Source organism: Rissa tridactyla, chromosome 21 (genome assembly GCF_028500815.1).
Source record: "Rissa tridactyla isolate bRisTri1 chromosome 21, bRisTri1.patW.cur.20221130, whole genome shotgun sequence".
Classification (NCBI taxonomy): domain Eukaryota; kingdom Metazoa; phylum Chordata; class Aves; order Charadriiformes; family Laridae; genus Rissa; species Rissa tridactyla.
In genome coordinates this window covers 2,986,514-3,010,887 of record NC_071486.1, presented here as the reverse complement: position 1 = coordinate 3,010,887, position 24,374 = coordinate 2,986,514, and the positions used below count along the sequence as shown (strand labels likewise).

The 24,374-nt window shown below is 61.2% G+C and overlaps 1 protein-coding gene across 1 annotated transcript; it reads right to left on the bottom strand.

The window, feature by feature from the left end:
- Nucleotides 1–325: 325 nt before the first annotated feature.
- SPDEF (SAM pointed domain containing ETS transcription factor) lies at nt 326–15,239 on the bottom strand. The gene is made up of 6 exons (XM_054181284.1): nt 15,208–15,239; nt 4,160–4,627; nt 2,871–3,068; nt 2,742–2,789; nt 2,133–2,273; nt 326–2,024 (listed from the first exon to the last, which is right to left on the bottom strand). Exons 2-6 carry the CDS (start codon nt 4,605–4,607, stop codon nt 1,846–1,848), a joined length of 1,014 nt encoding a protein of 337 aa, XP_054037259.1. The 5' UTR covers nt 4,608–4,627; nt 15,208–15,239; the 3' UTR covers nt 326–1,845.
- Between the last annotated feature and the right edge of the window lie 9,135 nt (nt 15,240–24,374).

Here is a 24,374-nt window from a genome sequence, read left to right as displayed (position 1 = left end):
TCCTGCTCCTCTCCTCCCTCCGGCCGCCCTCCATCCCTCCGGCCGGGATGATTGCAAGGCTGGCCGAAGCGCATCCACTCCTCTGCCGTGTGAAGAGTATGACACAGGCAGAACAAAAAGAAAGAGGCAGGAGCTGTTACAGGCAGCTATTTTAAGTTAAAAACAAAAGACCAACAACCAGGTGGCTTTTTTTCCCTCCCACAAAGCATCTCGTGGGTACCCGGGCCACCTGTCTACCCTCGTCATTTGAAACTAAACCGCAATTTGCCACCAGCCAAAACCAAAAAGCAAATAAACAAATAAAAAAAAATATAATATAAAAGATCAACATCAGCAGGTAACTCAGACTCTCGTGAAACGTGCACTTTAGGCAATCCCCAGTTTTCCATCCCAGTCCGGGCTCAGCGGGTTGCGTTTCAGATTTACCATCCAGAGGGAAGCGGCAAAGCCGCCATCTCCCTTTTCCCAAACTCAGGAATCAGGCAGTCCAAATAAAATCCAAATCAAGGGAAGAGCCCGGTGCCAGGGCCAAGGACCTGGGGGCTTCGGGGGGCTCTGGGTGGCCCCGTGTCCAGGGATGGGGGACCCGGCTCGAGGGACCCCTCGTTCCTGCCGGGATGCCCCAAAGTGCGCAGCCCCTCACCCACGTCTTACAGCTGCTCCCTTTGCAAAACGCCCATTTTCAGCCCCAAATCCCTGCGGAGGGGAGAAACCGAGCAGGAAGTGAAGGGGGGGGGGGTACACCCATCCCGAGGAGGTGCCCATGGTCCTCAGTTACCCAGCCCCCAGCCCCCGTGGCCGGCAGCACCCCTGGGTGCTGCGGTGCCGCCGGTGCCAGGCTGCTCCCGCACAGATGGGGTCAGAGAGAGCCCGGCCGAGGAGCAGCTGTGGGTGCCATTGTCCCTGCGGGTGCCATTGTCCCTGCTCACGCGCCTGGGCTTTGTCCTCCCCGAACAATGGCCGGGGCGAAGCCACCCGCAGCCAGTGCCCGGGAGGGAGGGACGAGCCCGGCCACTGTCCCCCCTGTGCCTGAAATCGGGGCAGCCCCTTTCTTCGCGGCTGAGTGTTGGGGTGCAGCAGAGGGCAGAGCCCCCCGCCACGCTGCCCCCCGACCCCGAACAGGGCTGAGGGCCAGGAGCTGCCTTTTGGGGTAAATCCAGCACACAGGGTCACTCCTGGTGGGCACCGAGGGCAGCCAGTCCCACAGCCGGGCCGGTGGTGGCATGGGGACAGGATCCAGCTGGAAGGGACTGTGACCCCAACAGTGTTGTTCCCCCCACCAAAGCATCCCTGGGGCATGGTGCCGTGGGGATGTTGAGGTCTTCTGCTGGGACGTGCCCTTGACCCCTGTGTCCTGATGATGCCCCGGGGCTGTGGGGTGAGAGGACAACGTGCCAGGGGACAGGAGAGCTGGGGGCAGGAGTCCTGCATCCCCCAGCTCCTCCCCTGGGTGACCACGTGCCCACCTTGGATCCCTGCTGAAGGGCACCAGGGCTGTGGGGGGCCCTTGTGACACCCACAGATTCACCCGCCTTTATGTCACCCCGATCAACCCCACACCTTCTCCGCCAGCCCCAAAGTCCATGTCCGCCCTCCCCTGGGAGCGCTGGCAGGAGGTGAGGGTGCTGGTCCCTCAGCTGGGGGCTCATCCCTCCCTTCCGAGGCTGGGGAGTGAAGGGGGGGGTCCCACAGCCCGTCGCCAGTAGGTCCTGGGGGGGATTGAGCCTCTCGGCACCCCAGCTGTGGTCCTTAGCGCTGGAAGGTGGTTCCTGTGGCTGGGAGGCAGAGGGGGGCGGCGAAGGTCCCCTGTCCCTCCTGGGGCTCAGCCTGTCCCTCTGCCGCCGCTCAGACCGGGTGGACAAACTGGTAGACGAGGCGCTGGGAGATGTCGGGTTTCCGGATGATGCCTTTCTTGTAATACTGCCGGATGGAGCGGCTCAGCTTGTCGTAGTTCATGGCCGGGCGGTTCTTCCGGATGCCCCACAGACGGGCCACTTGTGCCGAGTCCTCGATCTTGAAGATGCCTGGGAGGGGAGCAGGGCACGGCGGGGAGTTACGGCCTCTGCTGTCCCTGCCCCAAGCCCTGCCAGCACCCGCCCCAGGGCCACCGGAGCACCCACCCACCCACCCACCTTTCTCCTTGTTGAGCCAGCGGATGAAGCGGCCGTAGTTGTGGGGCTTCAGCAGCAGCTCTTTGAGGAACTGCCAGAGGTGGATGGGTTGGCCGGCGCAGGACGAGTCCACCTCGCTGTCCGCCCAGCTGGTGTCACCTCCTGCCGCGGGAAGGGACAGGGGTCGGTGAGATGGGAGGGAAAAAAGAGGTCTCGCTGCTTTGCACCACCCCAGGGACCCACACGGAGTCCTCATCCGGGAAAACACGGCCCGATGCCTGTGGGTCTCTGGAGACTCAGTCCAGGCGCTGGGTCTGGAAGCACCGCTTTCTCCTCCCCATCTTGGAGCAGGGAAAACAGCTCCGTCCTGCCCTTGCGCAGCCCCACAGGGATGCACGGGGTGTGGGATGGGGCTGGAGAGGGTGTCGCGGCCATTTCCCCTTCGCTGCACCTTGCAGACAGCCCAGCGGCTGCTCCGGGACGGAGGGAGTGCAGGCACACGGATGCTGCTGCAGCAGCCGCTCCAACGCACCAGATAATTGCAATTAAGCATGGAGTGACCTCTCAAACACCCCGGACCTGTCTGAGGCAGAAGCGAGGCCAGTGGAGCTGAGCCCGCGCAGAACTCACCGCAGTATCTGACATCTCCCGGGGCAGCTTTTTCCTTCATCCAGGCAGCTGGAAGGGAAGAGCGGGCGGTCAGAGGAGCTGCGGAGCATCGCCCCCCCTCCCAGCTCCCTCCCGGTCCCCCGCGCCTACCGGACTTCCAGATGTCGAGGTGGGCATGCAGGATGTCGCCGCAGGCGGGCGAACGCTGGCAGAACTGCTCCTCGGACATGGCACACAAGTCCTTTCCCGACAGCTCCTGGAAGGACTTCCCGATCTGCGGCAGCCGGTACTGGTGCTCTGTCCACAGGATCCACTTCTGCACGTTGCCGGGGCTCCAGTCCGCGGGGTCTGGAGGCAGAGGGGGAGCCCGGCCGGTGACAACATGGGCAAAGCCCGGGGAAACTCATCTCACCCCACACAGCCCCAGGAACCTGGTCCCTCCTGCTCTGCTGCAGCATCACCCAGCAGGGTGGCAGCACCCAGCTCCCAGCCTGCCCTGGTCCCCCGGGACACACTGTCCCCTTGCCACCTCCTTTGCTTTGGGAAGCCTCACACAGCCTTCTGGAGCCCCGCTTGCTCCCTGCACCATCCCTGGTGACACCAAATGCTTCAAGGGAGTGGGTGGCAGAGCCTGTATAAACCTAAGCACATCCTGAGACTGCTTGTGTCACGGCAGCGATGCCCCGAGGACAATACCCCAGTGATGCCCCATGGCAGCGATGCCCTGAGAACACCCCAGAGATATCCCATGGCAGCAACACCCCAGGGAACTTTGTCCTGGGCTGTCCTGCTCCCCTCACGCCCATCCCCTTGCCCAGCACAGGTGACACCAGCTCGCTCCAGGCTGTCCCCAACCCCACACACTCATCTGCCTGTTCCCCACGTCCCAGGGAAAATGGGGTAGAGAAAAGGATAATAAAAGTCACGCTGTTGGCTCCTTGCTACCACACACCATCCCCAGGTGGTCAGAAAAGCACCTCGAAAACGATGCCCTCGGGGGGAAGGAACCCCCAGCTCAGGGGAGGGGACGGGCTCAGCATCAGGTCACTGTGTCCCTGCACCTCCCCGGCTCTGTGGCACCACTGGGTCACCCCGGCACCCCAGACCCAGCCCAGGGCTGTGCGTGAAGCCCTGCTAACCCCTGCCTAAGGTTAAGTCAGAGACAGCGAGGGCAGAGGGGCATTTTTTGGCATCCCTGGGCATTAGCAAACAGCCCTGGAGTGATGCCGGCAGGGGAGCCAGGCAGAAGCTGTGCTCCCCAAAACCCCAGCTCCTGGTTGTAAACCCCAAGCTGCAGCATGGCGTTAGTCCCCGCACCATGGCGTTAGTCCCCACATCATGGCTTTAGTCCCCACACCGGCACATCCCTCCCTCGCTGCACCCCATGGCAGGGCTGACCCTACCCACAGACACCTGGGGAGGGCTGGGGGGGCACCCACCTGCGGCGATGTTGAGGAGCTTGCAGGCCGTCTCGATGTCCTTCAGCACTTCGCCCACCACCATGCTCTGCACTTGCTCCAGCGAGTGCTCCTCCAGGTGCAGGCTGGCCTGCAGGTCCCCCTCGGTCCCCAGCCCCAAGCCCTGGCTGTCGATGATGGGACATTGCTCGGGCTCCTTCTGCGCCTCCCCTCGCCCCCCCTGGGCACTGCTTTGGGAGGGTTCCCCCACGCCCTTGGTGGCCCAGGCGATGTCCTCCGGGTAGAGCATGTCGAAGTAGTGCAGGCAGAAGGCAGGCAGGGGCTGCTCGGGGGTGGCGGGGGGGCTGGGGCTCTCCGGGCAGCCCCAGCTCCGCTTGTCGGGGTCCCACGGCGGGGGCAGCAGGGCAGGATCCGGCCGGGCCAGGCGGCCGTGGGGCAGAGCGGTCAGCCCGGGGCTGGTGCTGCCCATCCCTCCGCTCAGCTCCGAACCTGCCGGGAGAGGAGAAGAGGGGAGGCTCACCCCGGCACCGATTCCTGCCTTCCCGCCCAGCGGCCAGGCACAAAGGGAGGAACTAAGCCTGTTAGAGGGGAAAAAAAAACCTCCAAAGAGACCCACGGTGCCCTGCGAGCCCTCGGATGAATGCAGGCTTGGGGTCAGCCATGGGGTTGGGGGGGCTCTCCTCATTTTGGGAGGGCCAGACGCAGCAGCCGGCAAGGAGAAGGAGCCCGGGGGACAAGCGGGTCCTGAGCACCATGGGATTTAGGGTCTTGCTCTGAATTGCACACCGGGTTGGCAGCAGTTCAGTCCCAGCCGGGGCTGAACGCCCTTGCAGGAGGCAGTGAGGGATGCTGGAAGGTCTCCAAGGCACCCATGGAGGGTGGCCCATGGGCATGAAGGGCTGCGGGGTGTCCAAACCACACAGGCACGTTTCTGTGAGTGGGAAACATCACCTGCTGCTTTCACCCGAGGGTGCTCCGGTGGTGATGGCACCCAAACCCAGCTCTCCTGGGCTGGGGACCGAGCCCAGCACCGCAGCACCCAGCTCTCGGCTGCTGCTGCCAACCCCCGAACGAGAACTTTCCTTTTACCCTCTTGCAAGGAAAAGCTACCCAAAATCAGCCCGTCCCCATCTGTCTCTGGTACGTGGGGAGTCCTGGAGGCCGTGGAGAAGAGGATGAGCCTGCTGAATTTCCATGGCAACACCAGGGAACGGCTCCATCCGTGGAGAAACCTCCCCAAGAGCCATGGGAGGCTTTGGGAAGAGAAAGCCCCCGCCAGGGGACAGGCTGGCGATGGGCACGGCCAGGGCACTGCCGAGCTCCTTGCCTGCCTCCGGCATTCCTTTTTACAAGAAGAAAAGACAAAAACACCCCAAATCGGTGATATAAAAGCAGAAAAAGTAGCAGCTTTTGCAACAGAACCTACAATAAAAAAAAGGAGCGTGCAAAGCCTGAACCAACCTCAATCCCCACTAAGGAAACCAAGCAGCCCCCAAAGGGGGATGGGGGACAGTGGCCAGGCAAAGGGGGGCCCTGTTTGCTCTAAATCCCAGCTGAGAGGGGGGGGAAAAAACAGTTTGAAAGACTAAAAATGAAAATACACCATTGGGCACTCGAGCGCGGGGAGCCGAGCAGCCGGCTGCTTGGCGTGGGAGGGACGCGAGCGCCCAGAACGGCGCGTTAACCGTCCCCCACCTCTGCTGTGCCGAACGCCACACGGCGTCGCGCTCCGGGGCCCGCTCTGCTCCCCAGGCGTTAATTAGATGTCATTAATAGCCATGCGCTGTGACCCCGTTAACCGCAGTGAGACCGGTGGGGATGAGTTTAATGCACTTGCTGAGGATTTTAATGCCCTCAGAATATGGTTTTTGAAGCTCTGCATCACCTGCACCACGGGGAAGCTCTGCCCATCGTTTAACCCTTGTCAAAGCCAAAAAAACCTTGGACAAACACATGGAGGAACACTGGCCACCCAAACAGCACCCACACCAGCCTGATCCCACAGGGACCCGTAGGGGTTGTGGGTTTGGGAGCTCCAGCCCACGTCCCCGAGGGGTTTTGGTGGCACGGAAGCGAGGAGGAGGAGGGAGAAGGGTCGCCCACACCACCGAGCTGCCCCCGCCGCCCAAACAGTTTCCCTGAGAGATGGCGCCGGCTTCCAAACCTCTCCTTGATTTGCTCTGGATTAAAAGAAGAGCTTTAGGAGATCAGCCCTAAATCCAGCCTCACGCTGCTCCCGGCACAAAAGGGAAGCGGTAACAGCTTGTGCAGCTCCAGCTCACCGCACAGTGCTGGCCGCAGGGGTTTTATGGGGAGGGGACGGGGGTCTCATCCCCAGTGCCTCCAGGATGCTCTGGGCTCGTGGTGCATCCTCCACCCATCCCACCTCCGCCGGGCTTCGTTCCCGTAGCCTTAAGCCAGAGCCATCCCTGGGTACGTGGCAGGATGGATGGCCCCATCCCCATCCCCATCCTCCCAGTGGGGACCAGAAGGACCCGATCCCTTGGGCAAGTGGCCCCGAAAGCCTGAGCAATCAGCTGCCAAACGGTGTTGTACTCTCAGGGCGGGGGCCTTTGTTTGACTTTCTCCCACTGTGGCACGCAGGCGGCCGGGCTGGGTGGGGACCTGTTTGCTCTAAGAAGCCACTTCGGGCAGCTCTTTCCGTCTCCTCTCCCTTTTTGCTTTTCCCTGGAAAAGGAGAGCAGCAGGGGCAGACGCAGCTGCATCGAGATGCTCACTGGGAGCACCCCAAAAACTTTCATGTTCCCCGCCCAAGATAAATAGGGCCGTGCTGGTAATTGCATCAGCCCTGGCAAACGCTCCCTGCCTTGTGCCCGCTGCCGGCGCTGAGCACGGTCCCGGTCCCATGGGCTTCGCACCGGAGCTCGCCTACGGCAAAGCCACACCAATGGAATGTGGTGCTCATCCTGCTGCTGCAGGCAAGGGGGGAGGTGATCGGGGAATTGGCTCTTACAGCACTTTAAACAGCTTGCACCGAGTCACAAAAGCCCAACAGGTCCCTGAGGTTTTGCGTCCGTGAGCACGCAGGGACCGAGATCACAGACTCATAGAATGGGACTTTAAAGATCATCTCGTTCCACCCCCGTGCCCTGGGCAGGGACGTCTCCCACTAGACCGGTGCCAGGTGGGGGGAGCTCAGCAGCCGGTGGGGAGGCTCCGAGTGTGAGCGGTGCCGTCCCTGGGGTGCCAGGCAGAGCGGGGTGCTGCCTGTGGGACACCCTCCACTGCCCCAGCACCCTCCCCACGCACCGGCGCTGCCTGTGACCCTGTCACGGGCAGGCGAGGCTCCGGTGCAGAGCAGACCCTAAACCGGGATGGAGCCATCGAGTCCCCCCCACTCTTCCTCTGTGCCCGCAACTAAGCTCCGCCACCGGGGCATCGCCGGGAGGTAGCTGCCATCCCCGAGCCATCCCCTGCATCGCTCCTTGGTGCTACCCATGGATAAGGAGGGGACACCCCGACCAGCTGGGATGGGGGTGAGGTGCAGGGGCTCGTTTTCCCGGGCAGCACGAGGAGGAAAAGACAGCAGCGGCTGCCGAAGGGCACCACGACAGCCCGGCCCCCAGCGGCTGAGAGAACAAACCCGGACATTCCCTTCGAGCAGAAATCCCAGGGCAGTGGGGCTGGGATGGGGCTCCCGTGGTGTGGGGCCAGCAGTAACCCCACGGGTTCGGGTGGTGCTGGGTCATGTCTCAGTGCCACGGGGTTGCAGCGGCTCAGCCCCATCCGGAGCCGGGGGAAGCAGCGGATGCCACAGCCCAGGGGGATGCGGATGGGGACAAGGACCTTCTGCATCACCCCGAGCTCTCCTGGCAAACGCAACCCACCATCGCCCAGGGCAGCAACGCCGGCACCAGCGCCGGGGGAGAGCTGGGATCAGCCCTTGGGAACCAGAAAAAAAAAAAAAAAAAAAGAAAAAAAAGAAATCCACCCAACCACCACCCTCAAACAATGGGTCCGTTAATTAAAATTAAATCTGCAGTTAAACAGGTTGTGCCGGAGCACGGCTTGGGAAGCTCCGTGGGACCGGCAGAGGTTGGCCCGCTGTGGGAGGAGGTGCTGCCCGCGGCACCCAGGATGTCTCCCAAATCCCCAGGCGCTTCCGAAAGCCCTCCCCGGGCAGCCAGGGTGGTGGGGCAGGCTCCAGGGTCACCTCCAGCCCCCTAGCTGGGGATGGGGACAGGGACGGGGACGTGCTGTGCTCTCCGGGGAGGAACCGGAGATGTGCGGGATCCAGAGCTGTGCCAGACTGCCCGGAGCAGCCCTGCAGACACTGGGATTTGTCCTTATCGGATCCTTTCAGCTTCACCTGCCCCATGTGGCCTCTCCCCCGGGGGTGGGAGAGGACGGGGACGCCATGCACCCAGCAATCCTCTCTGCCCAAAGGCCCATCTAGGGCTGGGATTTAGGCAGGTTTTCCCTGTTTTCTGGTCTGACTCAGCACGTCTTGCCCTGACCTCCTCCCTGGGAGGCGATGGAGCCAGAAGGCTGCCGGCCTGGAGAAGACACGAACTATTTTATGAGGCCCAGACGAAGCAGGCAAAGGGACGCCGAGGTCCCCACAGGAGCCTGGGCTGCAGCAGACGGCCGGGTGCTTGGAGGCTGCGGATCTGGGGTCCTGCCAGCCCGTCCCACCCTCCCTGCCAGCCTCACCGTGCCACGTCCCGCCCGGCTGCCAAACCCTGCCTGTGCCACGCAGCCCTTTATCTCGGGGTGGAGGAAGGAAGGAAGGATTGGCCAAAATCTGCCCGCAGACGGGGCAGGGGCTTGGGATGGCGCTCGGGGTGGGGGGGCTGGGGTGTGACAGCCCGGGCGTCTGGCTCTGGGGCCAGGGCAAGCCCAGGACTCATGTTGGATGTATGCACAGGAGGGATGCCGCCCATCCCGGGGGTCCTGGACCCCCAGCTCCACCCCCCCCAGCCTTCTCCAACACCTCCAAGACACCCCCCATGGCTCCTCCTGCCGTTACCTGCATGGGTGCTGGCGCGGGGACCAAGCGTCCCCACGGGTCCCCAGGGCCCGGGTCAGGACGCCCTCTCCATCGGCGCAGGGAGGCAAACAGCAGCGGGGGGGGGGCGGGGATGGGCAGAACCGGGTGGCCTGACCAAAGCCCCGGAGCTCGGTGTCCCCCAGCTGAGCAGCAGAGCTTGGTGTTCCCCATGCGGGGCCAGGGAGCCCCTATTTATAGCAGCACCTTCCTCCCCCGCGCGCTCCCTGCCCATGAGAAAGCCCGTATTGTGGGGGATTTGGCAGCCGAGCGGCGTTTGTGTTTCACTAACCGAGCAGAACCATCAAAATCAAACCTAGAGCCAACGTGCCTTTAGCGCTGACAAAAAAAAAAAAAAAAAAAAAAAAAAAAAAAATACCCAGCGGCAAAGCAGAGCAGCGCTGAGATGGTGCAGGTTTGGTAAAGGAGTTCAAAGTGCTTCGCAGAGACACCCCTGAGCCGGCAGCTCCTCAGTGGCCACCCAGGACACTCTGTAAAGGGCTCTGGCTGCTTATCGGTCACACAGTGCCCCAAAGGACATTGTCCCCTGCTTCCCACCAGGCACAGGGGCTCGCAGGACCCTCCCCGGTGTCCCTGCTGGGACTGGGTGGGCTCGGAAAGAGACGGCCACAGCAGCCCTGGCTCCTGTCCCACCTTCCTCGCCCAAGTAGGAGGGGGTTGCAAAGACACAAAGTTGGCAGATCCCATTATATTTCAGGTGACACCATCCCGAGAAGTGCTAGGAATCCCGTGCCAGGGGACAACCTGTCCCTATTTAGCCCTAACGGCACCTGGAAGTACGAGGTGCCGGGGGACGGGATGCTCACAGACAGGCGACAGCATCGCATCCACCCCAAATCGGTGCCAAAAGGGCTGTGGGAGCCCGGGAGAGAAGGTGGGTGCTGGTGGGGCATCGGGGAGGGTCGCAGCAGCAACACGGGGACTTACCTTGAGGGTGCACGGGCGGCTCAGAAACCGCATGTGTCCTGGCGTAGGGTGGGAAGAGGTGTCCCCACGGTGCTCGGCACGGTGGCCGGGGCAGGCATGGCTCGAAGCGAGGAGCCCCAGCACCGGCAGGGAGGGCGGCCAGCAGCACCCTGCCCGGCTCAACGCCGGCCCCGTGGCAACAGGGCGGCCGGGCTGAGCCGCATCGGCTCTCGGCAGGCACCGGCGGGATGGGGACTGGGACAAGGACGGGGCACCCCGAGCGTCTCCGAGGGCAGCAGAGGGATGAAGCCAGCCGGCAGCCGTGTGGAGGAATGTGAGAGTGAAGCCGGCAGCCAAGCCGAGTGCAAGGTGCTCACCAAATGCCTCCTTTGCCCATTATATCTAATTCCTTCCTTATTTACCTGAACAAACAAGCTGGGTGCTTACCTCAGCTGGAGGTGTTTGAATAGCCCAAGCCGAGGTTAACCCTTGAGGGGTGCGTTGAGACACCGGGCTGGGACCCGAATGGGCCCTGGGAGGGGAGTGCGGCAAATCCGGGCACCATTAACCCCTTCCCACTCTCGTCTGGGACACCCACCCAGAAGACGGGGACGCTGCAGGGCCGAGACCAAAGGCTCCTCCTGGTCTCTGCGGCACGGGGACCTGTTGGGTACATGAGAATCCCTGGCTGGACCCTGCAGCATGACATCGCTCCCCCGGCATGGGCTGGGCTGGGCTGGGGCCAGGAGCATCCCCGAATGATACCCCCAGAGCATCCCCAAATGATACCCCAGGAGCATCCCCGACCGATACCCCGGGAGCATCCCCAACACAAGTGCTGCGGCCACATGGGGCTTGCAATGGAGACTGCGAGCAAGGATGCTCGGAGCCCGTTGGGGACAAAAGGAGCCCCTCACACCAAGCAAGGCATCCCTCACGCCAGGGATACGGCAGCGTCTCCTCCCCGGGGTCCGCGTTGCTGCTGCCTTCGGGCAGGACAGGGCGCCGGGGGCACGGCCGGAACGTGCAGCGCTCCGGGCCTGGGTTGTCCCCACCGGCATAAGCAGGAAAAAGCTGTTTTAACCGAGACAGACACCGAGTTGGTATTTACTGTCTTTTTTTTAACACGTGAAGAACTCAGGGCAGTTCAGGCAGTTCTCCTGCGCACGTAGCGCTGCTGAAATGAAACTCCATGCCCTAAAAACCCACGTCAGGCAAAACCTCGGCCGCAAACACCCACGGTGCAACCCGGGTCGGACCCACGTCACTGAATCCTGGCAGCCGAGTGGCCGTCGCACCCGGGCTTTGCATCCCCGGCCCATGGAAAGTGCCACGGCGGATCCAGCATCTCTCGGCTGCCCTGACCCTGGGGCCGGTGCGCGGCAGCGGCGCGGCACGGCCGATAAGCCATCCATCGGAACTGTTTGCCCGGAGGGAAAATAAAAGCCCATAGGAAGGCGACCCCTGCATTACGGCTTCCCCGGCCCGCCCAGCGCGTTGGCAAAGGGCTTCACCACGCTATCGGCAGCACCAGGAGTTTCTGCCTCCCTTTTGAAACGTCTCAATGTTATCTTATCGGTGGGGAAAACGTTCCCCCCAGATTAGGGCTCCTGCCGTCTGAGGGAAGCTTTTCTCCCCTGTTTTGGTAAACACAGCTGGGCCCGTAAGATGTGGTTGGGGAAGAGGTGGGCTGGGGAGGATGGCGGGGGCAAGTGGCTGTGGTGGGGACACCACCGGCCATCCTTTGCCACGGGGTGGGCACATGGGATGGGGATGTGGCACAGCCAGGAGGGGAGTCCCGGCCACCCAGTGCCCCCCCGCAGTGGCCACGGCTTGCAGCAACCACAGCAGAGCCCCCTGCGCCCCTCGGAGCTTCTCCTCTCTGCTTCGGGCCAGGCACCACATGCAGGACTTAGCACCGCTGCCCTGATCCTGCATCCCCCAAAGCCCATCGCAAAGCTCCGGAGAGCTGCGGCAGGTCGGGCTGCCAGCGTGCAGCTCCCCCCCCGGCTCGCTCTTGCCTGTGTTTGACCCACGATGCCGGGTCCCGGCCAGAGCCCCTTGGAAAGCCGGGAGCAGCGGGCACCAGAAGCTCTGCCCGGCTTAGGGGATGGTGCACAGCACCCAGCCCCGCTCCCGTGTCCCACCCCAGCATCCCCATGCGGGAACCAGGGGCAGAAGCATCCCAGCACAGCACCAGAGCCGAGGCCGTAGCCCTCCACGCACGGATTCCTTTATCGTAGCATGGAAACAGGCATTGCGACTGTGGAAACTTAAGATATAGAGTAAAACCACGTATAAACTCTACGCCCACGCACACACAAGCCCCGCTTGGAATCTCCGTGGCCATCCTGCACCTTCCCGCGGCAGCTCTGTGCCGCTGCCCCGCGGTCGGGCTGCTGGCTCGGGGAGGGGGGGTTTGCATGGCTTGTGGGAGCTGGATTTGCACCTCCTCGCTCTGACATCACCCGCAGCTCTCCCTCATTTATTAGGTTTAATTACTACTTGTTACCAAAACAAACGTCAAAGCAGTTCACCCGAAGGAGCCAGGAGCAACACGGAGGAGAGGGTGATCGGGGACACGGGGCGAGAGCAGGATGTCACCGGGCAGAGGGGATGCGCTGGTGGTGCCCAGTGCCAGATCCCTGCTCCGGAGCATCCCAGACCTGGGTCATCCCGGTCTGTCTGGGAACCTGTCGCCTGACTCATATCTACGTCTGAAAAAGCTTTCCCTGCCTCTCTTAGCGCTGGAGATTTCGATAAGCAAAAGCGATTAAAGGGAAAAACATTTGCTCTGCTGTGCTGGGGGAGAGCTGGCCGGCGGGACAGCACGGGGAGCTGCCAAAACAGACAAAAAGCCTCAAAACGAGCCCTCTGCTTTCCCCCCCAAAGCAGGTTTGGTGGCTGCAGCCAGCCGGTGTCACCGGCCCTGCCACACTCTCGCCGCCGCCTTTCGCAATCGGCGTTCGGCACAGCTCCGCTTGCATATGCAAACCAGGAAAATAAGAGGTTGCAACACCCGAGGAACAACAAAAGAGGGGAAATAAAGTCTGGCTTCTCTGCCCCGTGTGCGCAGTTTTCAATGCTTTTTCCTTGTCCTCCCTGTCAACCCATCAGCTCTGATTCCGGTGCCTTTTGCCACAGCTGAAACTTCAGCCATTGGGAACAGGGCCGGAGGGGAGGGATGGGGAAACGACTCATGAATCAGCCTGGAAGAATCTCTCTGCCCATTTGCCTGCAGCTAATCTCTGGCTCCATCACAAGAATAATAGATAAGCGGCCATATAATGTATAATAAAACTATTGAAGGCACTTGATGTCACTGCAAAAACCACAGAGACCATCGAGCCTGATTTGTCCTCCAGCTGAGCGGCGTTTCCTGGTCCCCGGCAGCAGCGAGGTTTCCTCTGCTTTGGCTCACACAGCGTTTGGGGACAGCGGTGGTCCCCGTGAGAAGCAAACCCACAAGATTTGGTCCCTCTGAGAGGCCTCATCCTGCACCCCGTGTCCATGCCTCCAGGCGATGCTCAGAGAGGAGATGGATCCCAGCTCCCAGGCTGCAGGATGGGCTTGGAGACTGGAACCCAAGGAGACTGGAAATGGTTGAAATGCCTTTAACGCTTCCCCGGCTCAGCCCTGCAGCTGCAAACACAGGGGACCCACAGCTGAAGCGCTCAGCACCTCAACCCACACCGGCCCCAGGTCTGGCATGTATTTTTGTCCCAAGAAGCACATCACAGCTCCAGGCTGGCAGCGTGACCAGGAGGGATGCTCCCCGGTGAACCGAGTGTCCTTTGGGCTTCCACCTCCCCAGCACCATCCTCCCACCCTGGTACCTACAGGGGCTCCCAGTGGGGGATGCTCTCAGTGCCGGGCTGAGACCAAGGCAGAAACCAGCCTTCAAATTCATCAGTAACCACCGGGAAAGCGCTAGGACACAGGGAATCCCTGCTCAGGGTGAGGGACAGCCCAGGATCCTGAGGCTGAAGCCACCGGTGCGGGAGGAAGGTCCCGTTGGGAAGCGGCGGCTGCTCACTCCCCTCCTGCTGCCCGTAATCTTAATTGCTCGTCACTGCCTGTTTGCCAACAGCAATTCATTTCCTCCCAGCCCGCACCAAGAGGTTTAGCGCTCTCGCTCGTGTGTTATTTCAAGCCAACGCATGTATGGAAGGTCAAGAGCCTGGAGTGCTCCCTGCGATCCTAGAAAGAGTCTCGAAGGCAGGAGCAGAGCACGGAGGAACGAGCAGAGGGCCCGAGGGCTGCGGGTCTCAGACACGTCTCGCCCACTGCCTGCCAGCTCCTCTTTCCCCAAAAAGGGCAGTGGGCTTGGCAGAAGGTGGGAATACCCGCTGCATTTTCCATCCCGGCTCCCGTCTGCTCTGCAGTCCCGACTCAGTGCCCACCCTTGGAGAGGTCCCCTTGCTTCTGCGCAGCTCACCGGTCCCACTACGTGTCCTGCTCTGCGGGGAGGTGCTCCGGCCAGGCTGGTTTTGGCAGACGAGCTTTGGAGATGCTCGGAGGAGAGGTGTTGCTGCAGAGCAGCATCCTCTGGTCACGGTTCCCACAGCTGGTGTGTCTGCACAACGTCCCTGTGCCACCAAACCGGAGCAAACAGCGGGAAGAGAGACACTGGCATCCAGCTGAGCTGCTGCTTGTGCTCCCCTGGGACCCCCCCAGAAGCCCCCGGCAGAGGGGCACAAATAGCTGCCGCCACGGGGAGAGGGAACCAGGCGCTGGCACATGAACCCACCGGGACCGAGTGCTCCTGGTGTCCCCTGAGCAAACCCTCCTGCGTTCGGGAGCAAGCTGGAGATCAGCCAAATTACACTTGGAGGGAACCTGGGGTGGGGGGGGACAAGGGCTTTCCAGCGGAGCTGCAACGCCAAAGTTAACCAAAGGGCCAGAGAACGTGAGAGAAAGAACTCTCAGGTGTACATGGAGAAGCCGGCATGCTTTGTATTTGTGCGGCGACCCTGCGCAGATCTACCAGGGAGCATCTTCCGAGCTCTCAAACCACTAAAGTTCCTCTGGAGCAGAAACCAACCGAATCCCCTCCAATTCCTCCTCACCCCAGTCAAATACTCCCATTTCCTGAGCAGCCCCGGGGCCAAGCAGGGCCGCTCCTCTTTATTACCTCCCCAGGCCGCCTCTTCCAGGCTTCCCCATCTCCCAGATGCTGCCATAAACCCTATTTACGGGGGACGCGTGTGTGCTTGAGGCAAACAGCCGCAGTTATTGCTGCTGGCACCCGCCTGCGGGGCCCACCCTGATAAAAGAGCCGGGGCTCCCGTCCATGGCCGCTGCTCTGGCCCTGCTGCACGAGGCAGCTCCCGGTGTCCCTGTGCGGCGGCGGGGAGACCTGAGAGAAAGAAGGAAAAAAAAAAAGGAAAAGGAAAGAAAAAAAAAGGAAAAGGAAAGGAAAAAAAGGAAAGGAAAAAAAGGAAAGGAAAAAAAGGAAAGGAAAAAAAGGAAAGGAAAAAAAGGAAAGGAAAAAAAAGGAAAGGAAAAAAAGGAAAGGAAAAAAAGGAAAGGAAAAAAAGGAAAGGAAAAAAAGGAAAGGAAAAAAAGGAAAGAAAAAAAGGAAAGAAAGAAAAAAAAGGAAAGAAAAAAGGAAAAAAAAGGAAAAGGAAAACAAAGGAAAATGAAAACAGGAAAACAGAAAGAGAGAAAAGAGAGAGAAAAGAGAGAAAAGAGAGAGAGAGAAAAGAGAGTTAATGGCACCATGATGCAAACGGCATCACCCGCGTTTCAGAGCAGCCCTTGAGGGTGCAGAAAGGGGGATGCAGGAGAACCCAGTTCCATCCAGGGGTGCAGGGATGGGGGTCTGCACTCCACTGGTGGCACGGGAGGTCCCAGAGCCACCCCTCGGCTGAGCACGGAGGTGCTGGTGCTCACCTGGCCCCGTGCAAAGACTCCTTCGTGCCCCGCGGCAGCAGGAGGTGACGAGGTTTGGCTCTGGGGTGCCACAGCCCTGCTCCATGGGTCTGACCACGGTGGGGGGGCAGCCGGGGAAGGACAAGCTGGCGGGGAATGAAGACACAAGGGTGATGCTGGCACGACTCCGGCCTCCCAGCCCAAATCCAGCCCCTGGACCACCCACTCCCCACCCAAACGCACCATCCCGCCTCTCCCCCTGCCCGCAGCACCAGTTCCCTGCTCCCCTCCCTCTCCGGGCACCCACGGGGACAGTTCTCCCACCCCAGGCTGAGTCCTGCCAGTGCCAACCCCGGGTGACGCAGGCGGGGGGGGTCGCGGGGCACCTGGCCGGGCTGGGAGCAGCGGGATCCGCTGGCGTGTTTGCTGTTCCTTGCTCAAAGCCCTGCTCTTTTCTTCCTCCGGTGGCCTTAAACTCCTGCTTTTGTCTCTCGGGATTAAAAGCCTGGAAATGGCTGTGGGTGCCAGGAAGAGAGGGCTGAGGGTGGCGTGGGTGCGCCCGGCTCAGCGGCAGGGTGAGGATGAGGAAAGGTCACAGCCACCCCCTGCCACCATCACCGGCGATTTGGGGTGCAAACTGGCGGGGGGGAAAACCCACGTGCAGGGATGGCTCCTGCTCTGGGCTTCTCCATGCACCAGCCCCATGGCTGCTGCATCGGCACGCGAACCCCAGATCCCAGCCGGGATGGGAGAAATAACCAAAATAACCCACACGAGCGCCGTAACCCTGTTTTCCTCACCGTCGCCTGTCCATGCCAGTGGCACGGCTGGGCGATGGGGCCGGCGCCCCCTTCCCCGCGGCGGGGGCTCGGGGCCGTGTGGCGGTTCCCAGGCACAGAGAGGCAGCCAGGTGAGACGGGCAGGGCGCCGCGCCAGCCGACGGGATGTTGTCTTTTCACACAGCAGCCGGCTGGCAGGGCCGAGCGAGCGGCAGCGAAACCCTCTCGGCGGCTTTTGTTTCCCACACTGGTTGCCATTAAGAAATGCAAATTCATTCTTCTTCTTCAGCTGCTTTTTTCCCCCCCACCCCAGCATGCAAAACGATCCTCGGGCAGAACGGCCCCACGGAGCGGCCGTCCCGCGGAGCGTGGGAGCTGCCGGGGCAGGGAAACACCTCCCAAGGGGCAGCGGGTGGCACGAGCAGCTCCAGTGGTCCCCAAGGCGAGGAGGGCCAGGGCAGCACGCAATGCCCTGGAGAGCAGGACGGGCTCTTGGCTGCGGTTCCCCCTTGGGTCCTGCGCTCTCCGCCCCAGGAGAGCCTGCAGAAGGCTTTGTCCCAGGGGAGAAATCCCTAAAAATAACCCTAAAATCCATAACTCAGCCCCAAAGTAAGCTGGCAGGATGGAGAAGGGAAGGCGGGGGGGGGGGTCGGCAGGGCGCAGAGCCCCCCCCCCTTCCCATCGCTCTTGGGATCAGAAAGCCCCCAACGCCGCTGAGCCAGGTTTACAGCTCCCAGGGGAGCAGAGCGGGGAGGACAACCCCGTGCCCCCCACACAGAGGACAAAGACCCAACGAGGGATGAGGCTGCTCCATGCCCTGCAGCATCGCATGGAGTCACGGCTCTGGGGCGAAGGCACCGCGTTCCCACTCCCCCGGCATCTTGCACACCACAGTGGGGACAGGGGAAAACCTGGGGGGGTTGGGGGGGGGGGGGGCGGCGCTGGGGGAAGGCTGGGGATGAAGACAGCGCTGAGCTGCTGCAGAGCGAGCCGTGACTCAGCCATGAGTCACCCGGCTCCGAAGGAAACGTGTCGTTCCCAGCGAGCATCGCCCGCGTCAGGCACCCCCATCCCAGGGGTTCAGCAGGGAGCCAGGACCAGAGGTGTCTGGTGGGCAAAAAGGCGGGGGGGGGGGCAGGACCCCAAATAAGCTCCTGGGGTTTGGGACAGGGCGTCACAGCAGCTTGTGTCGCCTTCACCCCCTCCCCAGGCGCTGGGGTGGCCTCAAAGCTTGGAGGAAGTTGCTTTTCCACGGCAAACACAAGCTCCTGGGGACAGTTCACGGGCATCCTCAGCCTCAGCAGCTCCCGCGAGGAACCTCAGGGATGACAAAACTGTGACCAGTGCAGGGAGATGGGCAGGGGACACGCAGAGCTGGGCCACCAGTGCACGCCAAAGCCCCATCGGAGACAGGCAGCATTCCTTAGTGGCATCCCTGGTTTCGCAGGATGGGATATTAAAGCAGAAAGTGATTAATGCTCCGCAAGAGAGCGGGAGCCGGGCTCCAGCCCCGGTGCAGGATGTGACCCGCAATGGCTCCGCTTTCCCCCTGAAGGGCTCTCCCCATCCCGGCGCTGGCTCGGGGCACCGGCAGCGTGAGGATGTCACTTCTCTCCTCAGTGGTGGATTTTGAGGGCAGCAAAATGTTTGTTCTGTCAACACGTGCCTAATCCCCAACCAAAAGCTGATGAAAAAAGCCATGGGGGGGGAAGGATGGGAATAAGCTGCCCTTTGAAACAAAGCCTTGACAGTGACAGCCATGGCCCCGAAGGGGGGAAACGGCATCTCCGGGGCATGTGGCACTGGTGCAACCGGGGACACGAGGGGAACAGGGTTCCCCACGAGCACCCCCGACCCTGCAGCCCCAGCACCCTGCAATGGGGCTGGGAAGGGGGAGCAACTCTCCGGCTCCAGCCTGGCCCTGCCTCAAATCATTGCACCGTCTTAAACACGAGCAGGATCCCGAGCCCCACTTAGGAGGTGCAAGAAGCACATCAAGGGTCTTTGAGCAAGCCAAAGCCAGTGGGTTTGCACGCATCCATGTGGCAGACCCCCCCCTCCACCCAGCCTGGGACATCCCTGTCCCGTGTCCCCGCTGACCCAGCACTCAGCCGTGGCACCCTGAGCCCATCAGGAACGGGCTCGCCTGAGGCTTGGCATTTTCAGATGACCTGTAAAACCTTTTTCCTGGTGGGGAGAAACAAAATTTTGTCCTGGCAAGGCTCATTTCCAGGCTGGCTGGAGCCGAAGGCTGAGCAGACGGTGCTTTCCCCATCTGCCCACCCCAGGGTGGCTCCTCCAGCCCAGCCCACCCTAGTCTGGCCACTAACCATGGCCAGCACTGGCCACAGGATCCAGCCCCTGCAGGGACCCGCTCCCAGCATTTGACGGCATCAGCCCTGCACCCTTCACCTGCGCAAAAAAAAAAAAAAAGTGCATTTAGCAGTTTCCATTTGTTTGCTCTTTAAATAATTGTTTCCTTATCGCTATTTATTTAGATCTCTTTAAAATTCTGACAAACCTGCTTCTCAGGCACTGTCACCCGCTCCCTCCCGCCCCGCTCCCCGCGGGCGAGGCAGAACGGCTGGTCCCGGGAGCAGGGTCCCCGGCTCAGGGAGGGACGGGGGGGACCATCAAGTCCCCACTTACCCCCTCCTTGCCGAGACGGACAAACCAGGATGGCTCCAAAGTCATGGTTTGGGAAGCTCATCCTCCTCTCCCCATCCCACCACAGACCATGGAAGCAGACGCAGAGGCTTTGGGGCTGCTGCAAGCTCAGGGGGACTGAGGGGAGCAGGGTGGGGGACACCAGGGAGGGGGTCAGGAAGGAAGGCAATGTTACAGTGCCCACCGCAGAGACGTCTCAGAGTCACTGCATGGGGACCAGAGGGAACAAGGACGAGCTCAAGCCCCCTTTCCCCCCCAACCTCTGGTGGCCCAGGGCAGGCAAAGCGATGGGCGCTCGCCCAGGTAGCCGGAAAGGCAGCGGCAGCAGCTGGCCACGATTGCCCAACACTCCGCCATGCAAAGTCCAGCCAAGCACTGCTCTGGGCTATTAACAGCACCAATTAGAGTAGCACCCAGAGACGCTGGGGGCAAAGGTGGGACGGGTTCAAGCATTCCGCAAGCAGGGACAGGGGAGGTTCCTGCAGCCTCGCAGGGCTCGCAGGACCCTCTCTGCTCCCTGCAGCCTCGCAGGACCCTCTCTGCCGTCCAGCTCGGGAGTGTTGGTCCACGGGCATCTCTCAGTCACCTACAAGAGGGGCTGCAAAGAGGGGTTCGTCCCTGGTGTCACCTCCCAGGGTCCCATCCAAGGCCACCCTGGGGTTTTGGGCTTCGCTACCGCAGGTTGACGTCAAGCCCAGCCTACAGCTGTCAGAATTAATTGAGGAAACCCAGCCACGGTAAACAATGAGGAGGGAAAAAGGGGCAGATTAGATAACGAGGAATGTGAGGTTCTCGCTGTATTTTCCCCCTGGATGGCAAGCCTTGCCCGCTCACTCGGGCACAGACCCTGCCGAGCCTGGGCTGCTCCTCGCCAGCCCCAGGAGACGCTGAAATCCCCTTTCTGCAGGACGGCTCTGCTAAAACAGGGTCTGGGGTGCCCCGGACCTGAGGTTTGGGTCTCCCCTCCCTCTCGCAGAGCCATGCATCGCCCTGGGGTGGGCAGCGAGAGCAGAACATGGTCCCCCATTTCCCATCGCTGCCGGAGGTGGCACAGGGGTAGGTGGGAGCAACCACTACGAGGGGGCACAGAGGGACGGGACCTGGTGGAGAGACAGGGCAGGGTCCCGGCCAGCAGAATTCCTGTCCCTACCGCCCCATAACAGGCTCAGGGTCCCAACAAAGGGGAAACTCTCCCCCCTTCCCGGCTGGCAGCATCCGAGCTTCCCCATCAGAGCAACGTTCGGCTCCAGGTGGTGTCACCCGGACCCCCTTTGCTCCCCAGCAGCGCGTCACCCTCCAAACTTGGACGCAGCATGGACCCACTGGCATTCAGGCACCTTCCTCATCCCCATTGATGGGACATCTCTGCCTTCAGGGCATCTCAGCAGGTCCTGCCCAGCTCAGCAGCACCACGCCAGCCCTGCGGTGGCAGTGACAGGCCAGGTGACACGATGCCACCCCACTGCCTAGTGGAACCAGTGTGGACCATATACCCCACACACCCAGAAACGTGCAACCCCCTCCCCAGCCCAGCACTGTGCTCGGTGTAGGACGGCAGCCGCTCCAGAGGTGCATGGGGACACAGCTCACGCCTGGCCAGCCACTGTCCCCGAGCCTGGAAAAGCCACATCCAGCAGCTCTGGAGGGTTTTGCAAAGGAGGAACAACCTCAGCTCCCTCTGCTGGCACCTGCTTCAGGCCAGGCCCTTCCCCGGCAAACCCTGCTTATAAATAACATTTCCAAGCGCCTTCCCGCAGCTCTCCTTGCCCGCAGGACACGGTGCCACCGGCCCAGTCCAAAGCCGGGGAGATGTTCCCCAGCTCCTGCCACGTGCTGCGGCCAAGCACAAGCAGCCTGTTAAGCAGAAGGACACGCAGCCCGTCCGTCCAGCCTGCCCAGGGTATTTACTCCTCTCTTACAGGTGAGGAAACTGCCTGAGAGTGTCATTTGAGGGAGGGGATTCTGCCCCTCTGCTCCGCTCTGTGAGACCCCCCCTGCAGTGCTGCCTCCAGCTCTGGGGCACCAACAGCAGAAGGACACGGAGGTGTTGGAGCGGGGCCGGAGGAGGCCCCGGAGATGCTGGGAGGGCTGGAGCCCCTCTGCTGTGGGGACAGGCTGAGAGAGCTGGGGGGGTTCAGCCTGGAGAAGAGAAGGCTCCGGGGAGACCTTCCAGCCCCTTCCAGTCCCTAAAGGGGCTCCAGGAAAGCTGGGGAGGGACTCGGGATCAGGGAGGGGAGCCATGGGATGAGGGGGAAGGGTTTTAACACTGAAAGAGGGGAGATTGAGATGAGATCTGGGGAAGAAATTGTTTGCTGTGAGGGCGGTGAGCCCCTGGCCCAGGTTGCCCAGAGAAGCTGTGGCTGCCCCATCCCTGGAGGGGTTCAAGGCCAGGTTGGACGGGGCTTGGAGCAACCTGGGCTGGTGGGAGGTGTCCCTGCCCAGGGCAGGAGTTTGGAGACAGACGGTCTTTAAGATTCCTTCCAACCTAAACCATTCTATGAGCTGGGGCAGCAGGGATGAGCCATAGCTCTGGGGAGCAAAGACAAGATGCCCATGAGGCTCTTTCTGGTATTAAGAGAGTCCTGTGTGACAGTGGATGGTCCCACAGCCGGAGAGCTGGATGGGCACCCAGGACCTCCTGCCTCAGCCTCTCTCACCTCTAAAACACAGCGAGCGCTGACCTCGCTGAGAACAGACCTGGGTACGAAGCAGCCCAACCTCCCGGCCAGGTGTCTTCCACCAGCTGCGGGGTACAGCGTCCCCGGCTGTCACCACCCCACCAGCAACGCACGTCATTGCCCGCGCTTTAGCGGGGCAGAGGGGAAAGTGCAGGGACACGATGCTCGCCCCGACCCTCCCTGCTCAATCCGCAGCGGCTGCGCTCCGGAGCGGCAGCTGGGAAGCAGGAGCCTTGTTTTTAAGTCAATAAAGGGAGATCGCTATGGAGACACCGCAGCCACCAGCGCAAGGGCTCCACAAGACATCCTATACGGCCTTCCCCACCCACGCACCTGCTCTCTTCTCAGCCGTCCAAATTCGGGGTTTGCTTGGAGTTTACAGGATGCTTTAACAGTGGTTTCAACAGTTGCCTGCAAGAGATGGATGGCTCTGGAGAGTTCTACCGTGATTTCGGAGGTGCGTCAGCATCGCTCGGCTCGTTCCTGCAGGCAGCTCTCCCAGTACAGCACACACACCTCGACCAGCACACGGCGTCAGCCCAGGGCCGAGCCCTGCCAGCCAGTGGGGAAGCTCTCGAGAAGGTTTTTATCCTTGTTTGTAGAGATCCTTAATGAATTCCCCTGAACAGCCGACCTAGCACAGCCCCGGAGGTGAAGAGTTGGCACTTGACTGCTGGAAAAAATACACCGCTTGGTGAAGGAGAATAATTACGTCCTATCTCCAGCCTCAGGCTTGTTCAAACACCCTCAGCCTGAGCGGCAGCAAAGCTCAGCTGGGGGAAGAGCCCAGGCAGCCCATGGGAACCTCGGGGAAACTGGTCACACAACGGGGTTTGTGCAGAAGGTGTTCAAACACACAGCCCTGACCGGCAGGAGCCAGGACCGCTGCCTCCAGGAAACCTCGGGGAGTGTCAAAGCCCGGCGGCGAGCTTTTCCTCTGGCCGGAGGACACCCCATCCAGGTCAACCCCTCCACCCAGGTCCCAGCATCGCCCTTTTCCCAACACTGTCACCGCGGCAGAAGATAGAGCCACGATTTCTACAGTGTCACCGACTGGCAGCACAGCCGAGCTGCCTCGCAGGATGCTGCCCTGGTTACTCCATTCGTAAATAAGTGAAAAACGTACTTTTTTTCCCCCACCACTTAAGCCTTTTAGATTACTGTGAAAGTGTCACTTCTGCAGGGAGGATATCATCAAGATAAGGACAGGCTACAGGTGAGACAGTTCCTGCGCCAGCCCCACAGAGCTGAGCCCTCGGGCTTCCATGGGGCAAACAGGGCTGGTCCTTACCCGCGCGTGCCATCTGCTTCCTCGCCGGGTCTCCGCCGCATGCTTTTACTGCTCAGCTGTTTTATGAATGGGGTAGGAAACGTTTGAGATTAGACTTCCTTAAATAATTTGTTTAACTGGGTATTTTCCAAGTAGGGCACAGGCAGAGCGCACCAAGGACAGGTTACAGAAAGCTTCCAGGGAAAGCCGCCACCAAAAGTTATCCCTGACCCGCTGCAGATCCCGTACCCCTTCCCTACGGCTGCCCTCACAGCATCCCCTTCGCCACCGTGTCCTGCTTTCCACTCGGTCCCTTAGTATTTCACTGCGCATCCCCAAAGGATTTGCGGAGAAGGAAGAGGTGAAGCCAGCGCCAATCCCTGGCGGTGCACCGTGGGCTGCGTGCCACGCGATTTAGGGGATATAGCAGGTAGGAGCGGGGAAAAATAATAATAAAAAATAATAATAAAAATCACAAAAAACCTGCTCTCTTCTTCCCTGCTGCAGGTACAGGTGCTGCTGCTGGAAGGCAGGTGCTTGCTGGAGCCCCCACCTGCAGGCCGGAGGACGCGGAGTGATGCTGGGGAGGTTTTGGAGCACATCCTGCAGCATGGGATGCAGCGAGGGCTGGCAGTCGGTCCTGGGCACTACCCAGCGCGCTGAGCACACCTTCCTCACCGCAACTCATCACACACCCAGCGGAGAACATCCTCCTGCCTGCCGCAGCATCGCTTCAGGGACCGAAAAAAACCCAAAGCTGCTTCAAACCAGAATTCTTTCTGTAACTTTTAATGGGCAACGATCTGCTTCCCCTACAACAAATCTAAATAAGCAGAAAAAGCAAACCCAAGTAGTTCAGAGGCGACTGCGGCAGGCCTTGGAGCTGGCCTCCTGCCACGCCACCCTGCACCGCACCCAGGCAAGGCGTGGGGAGCGCGGTGGTGGAACAACCTCCCTTATAACCATCCCTGGAGTTATTTGCCCGCTCGGGAGACAGCATTGGAAGGTGTGATAGTATTGTCCCGCGCTGGCA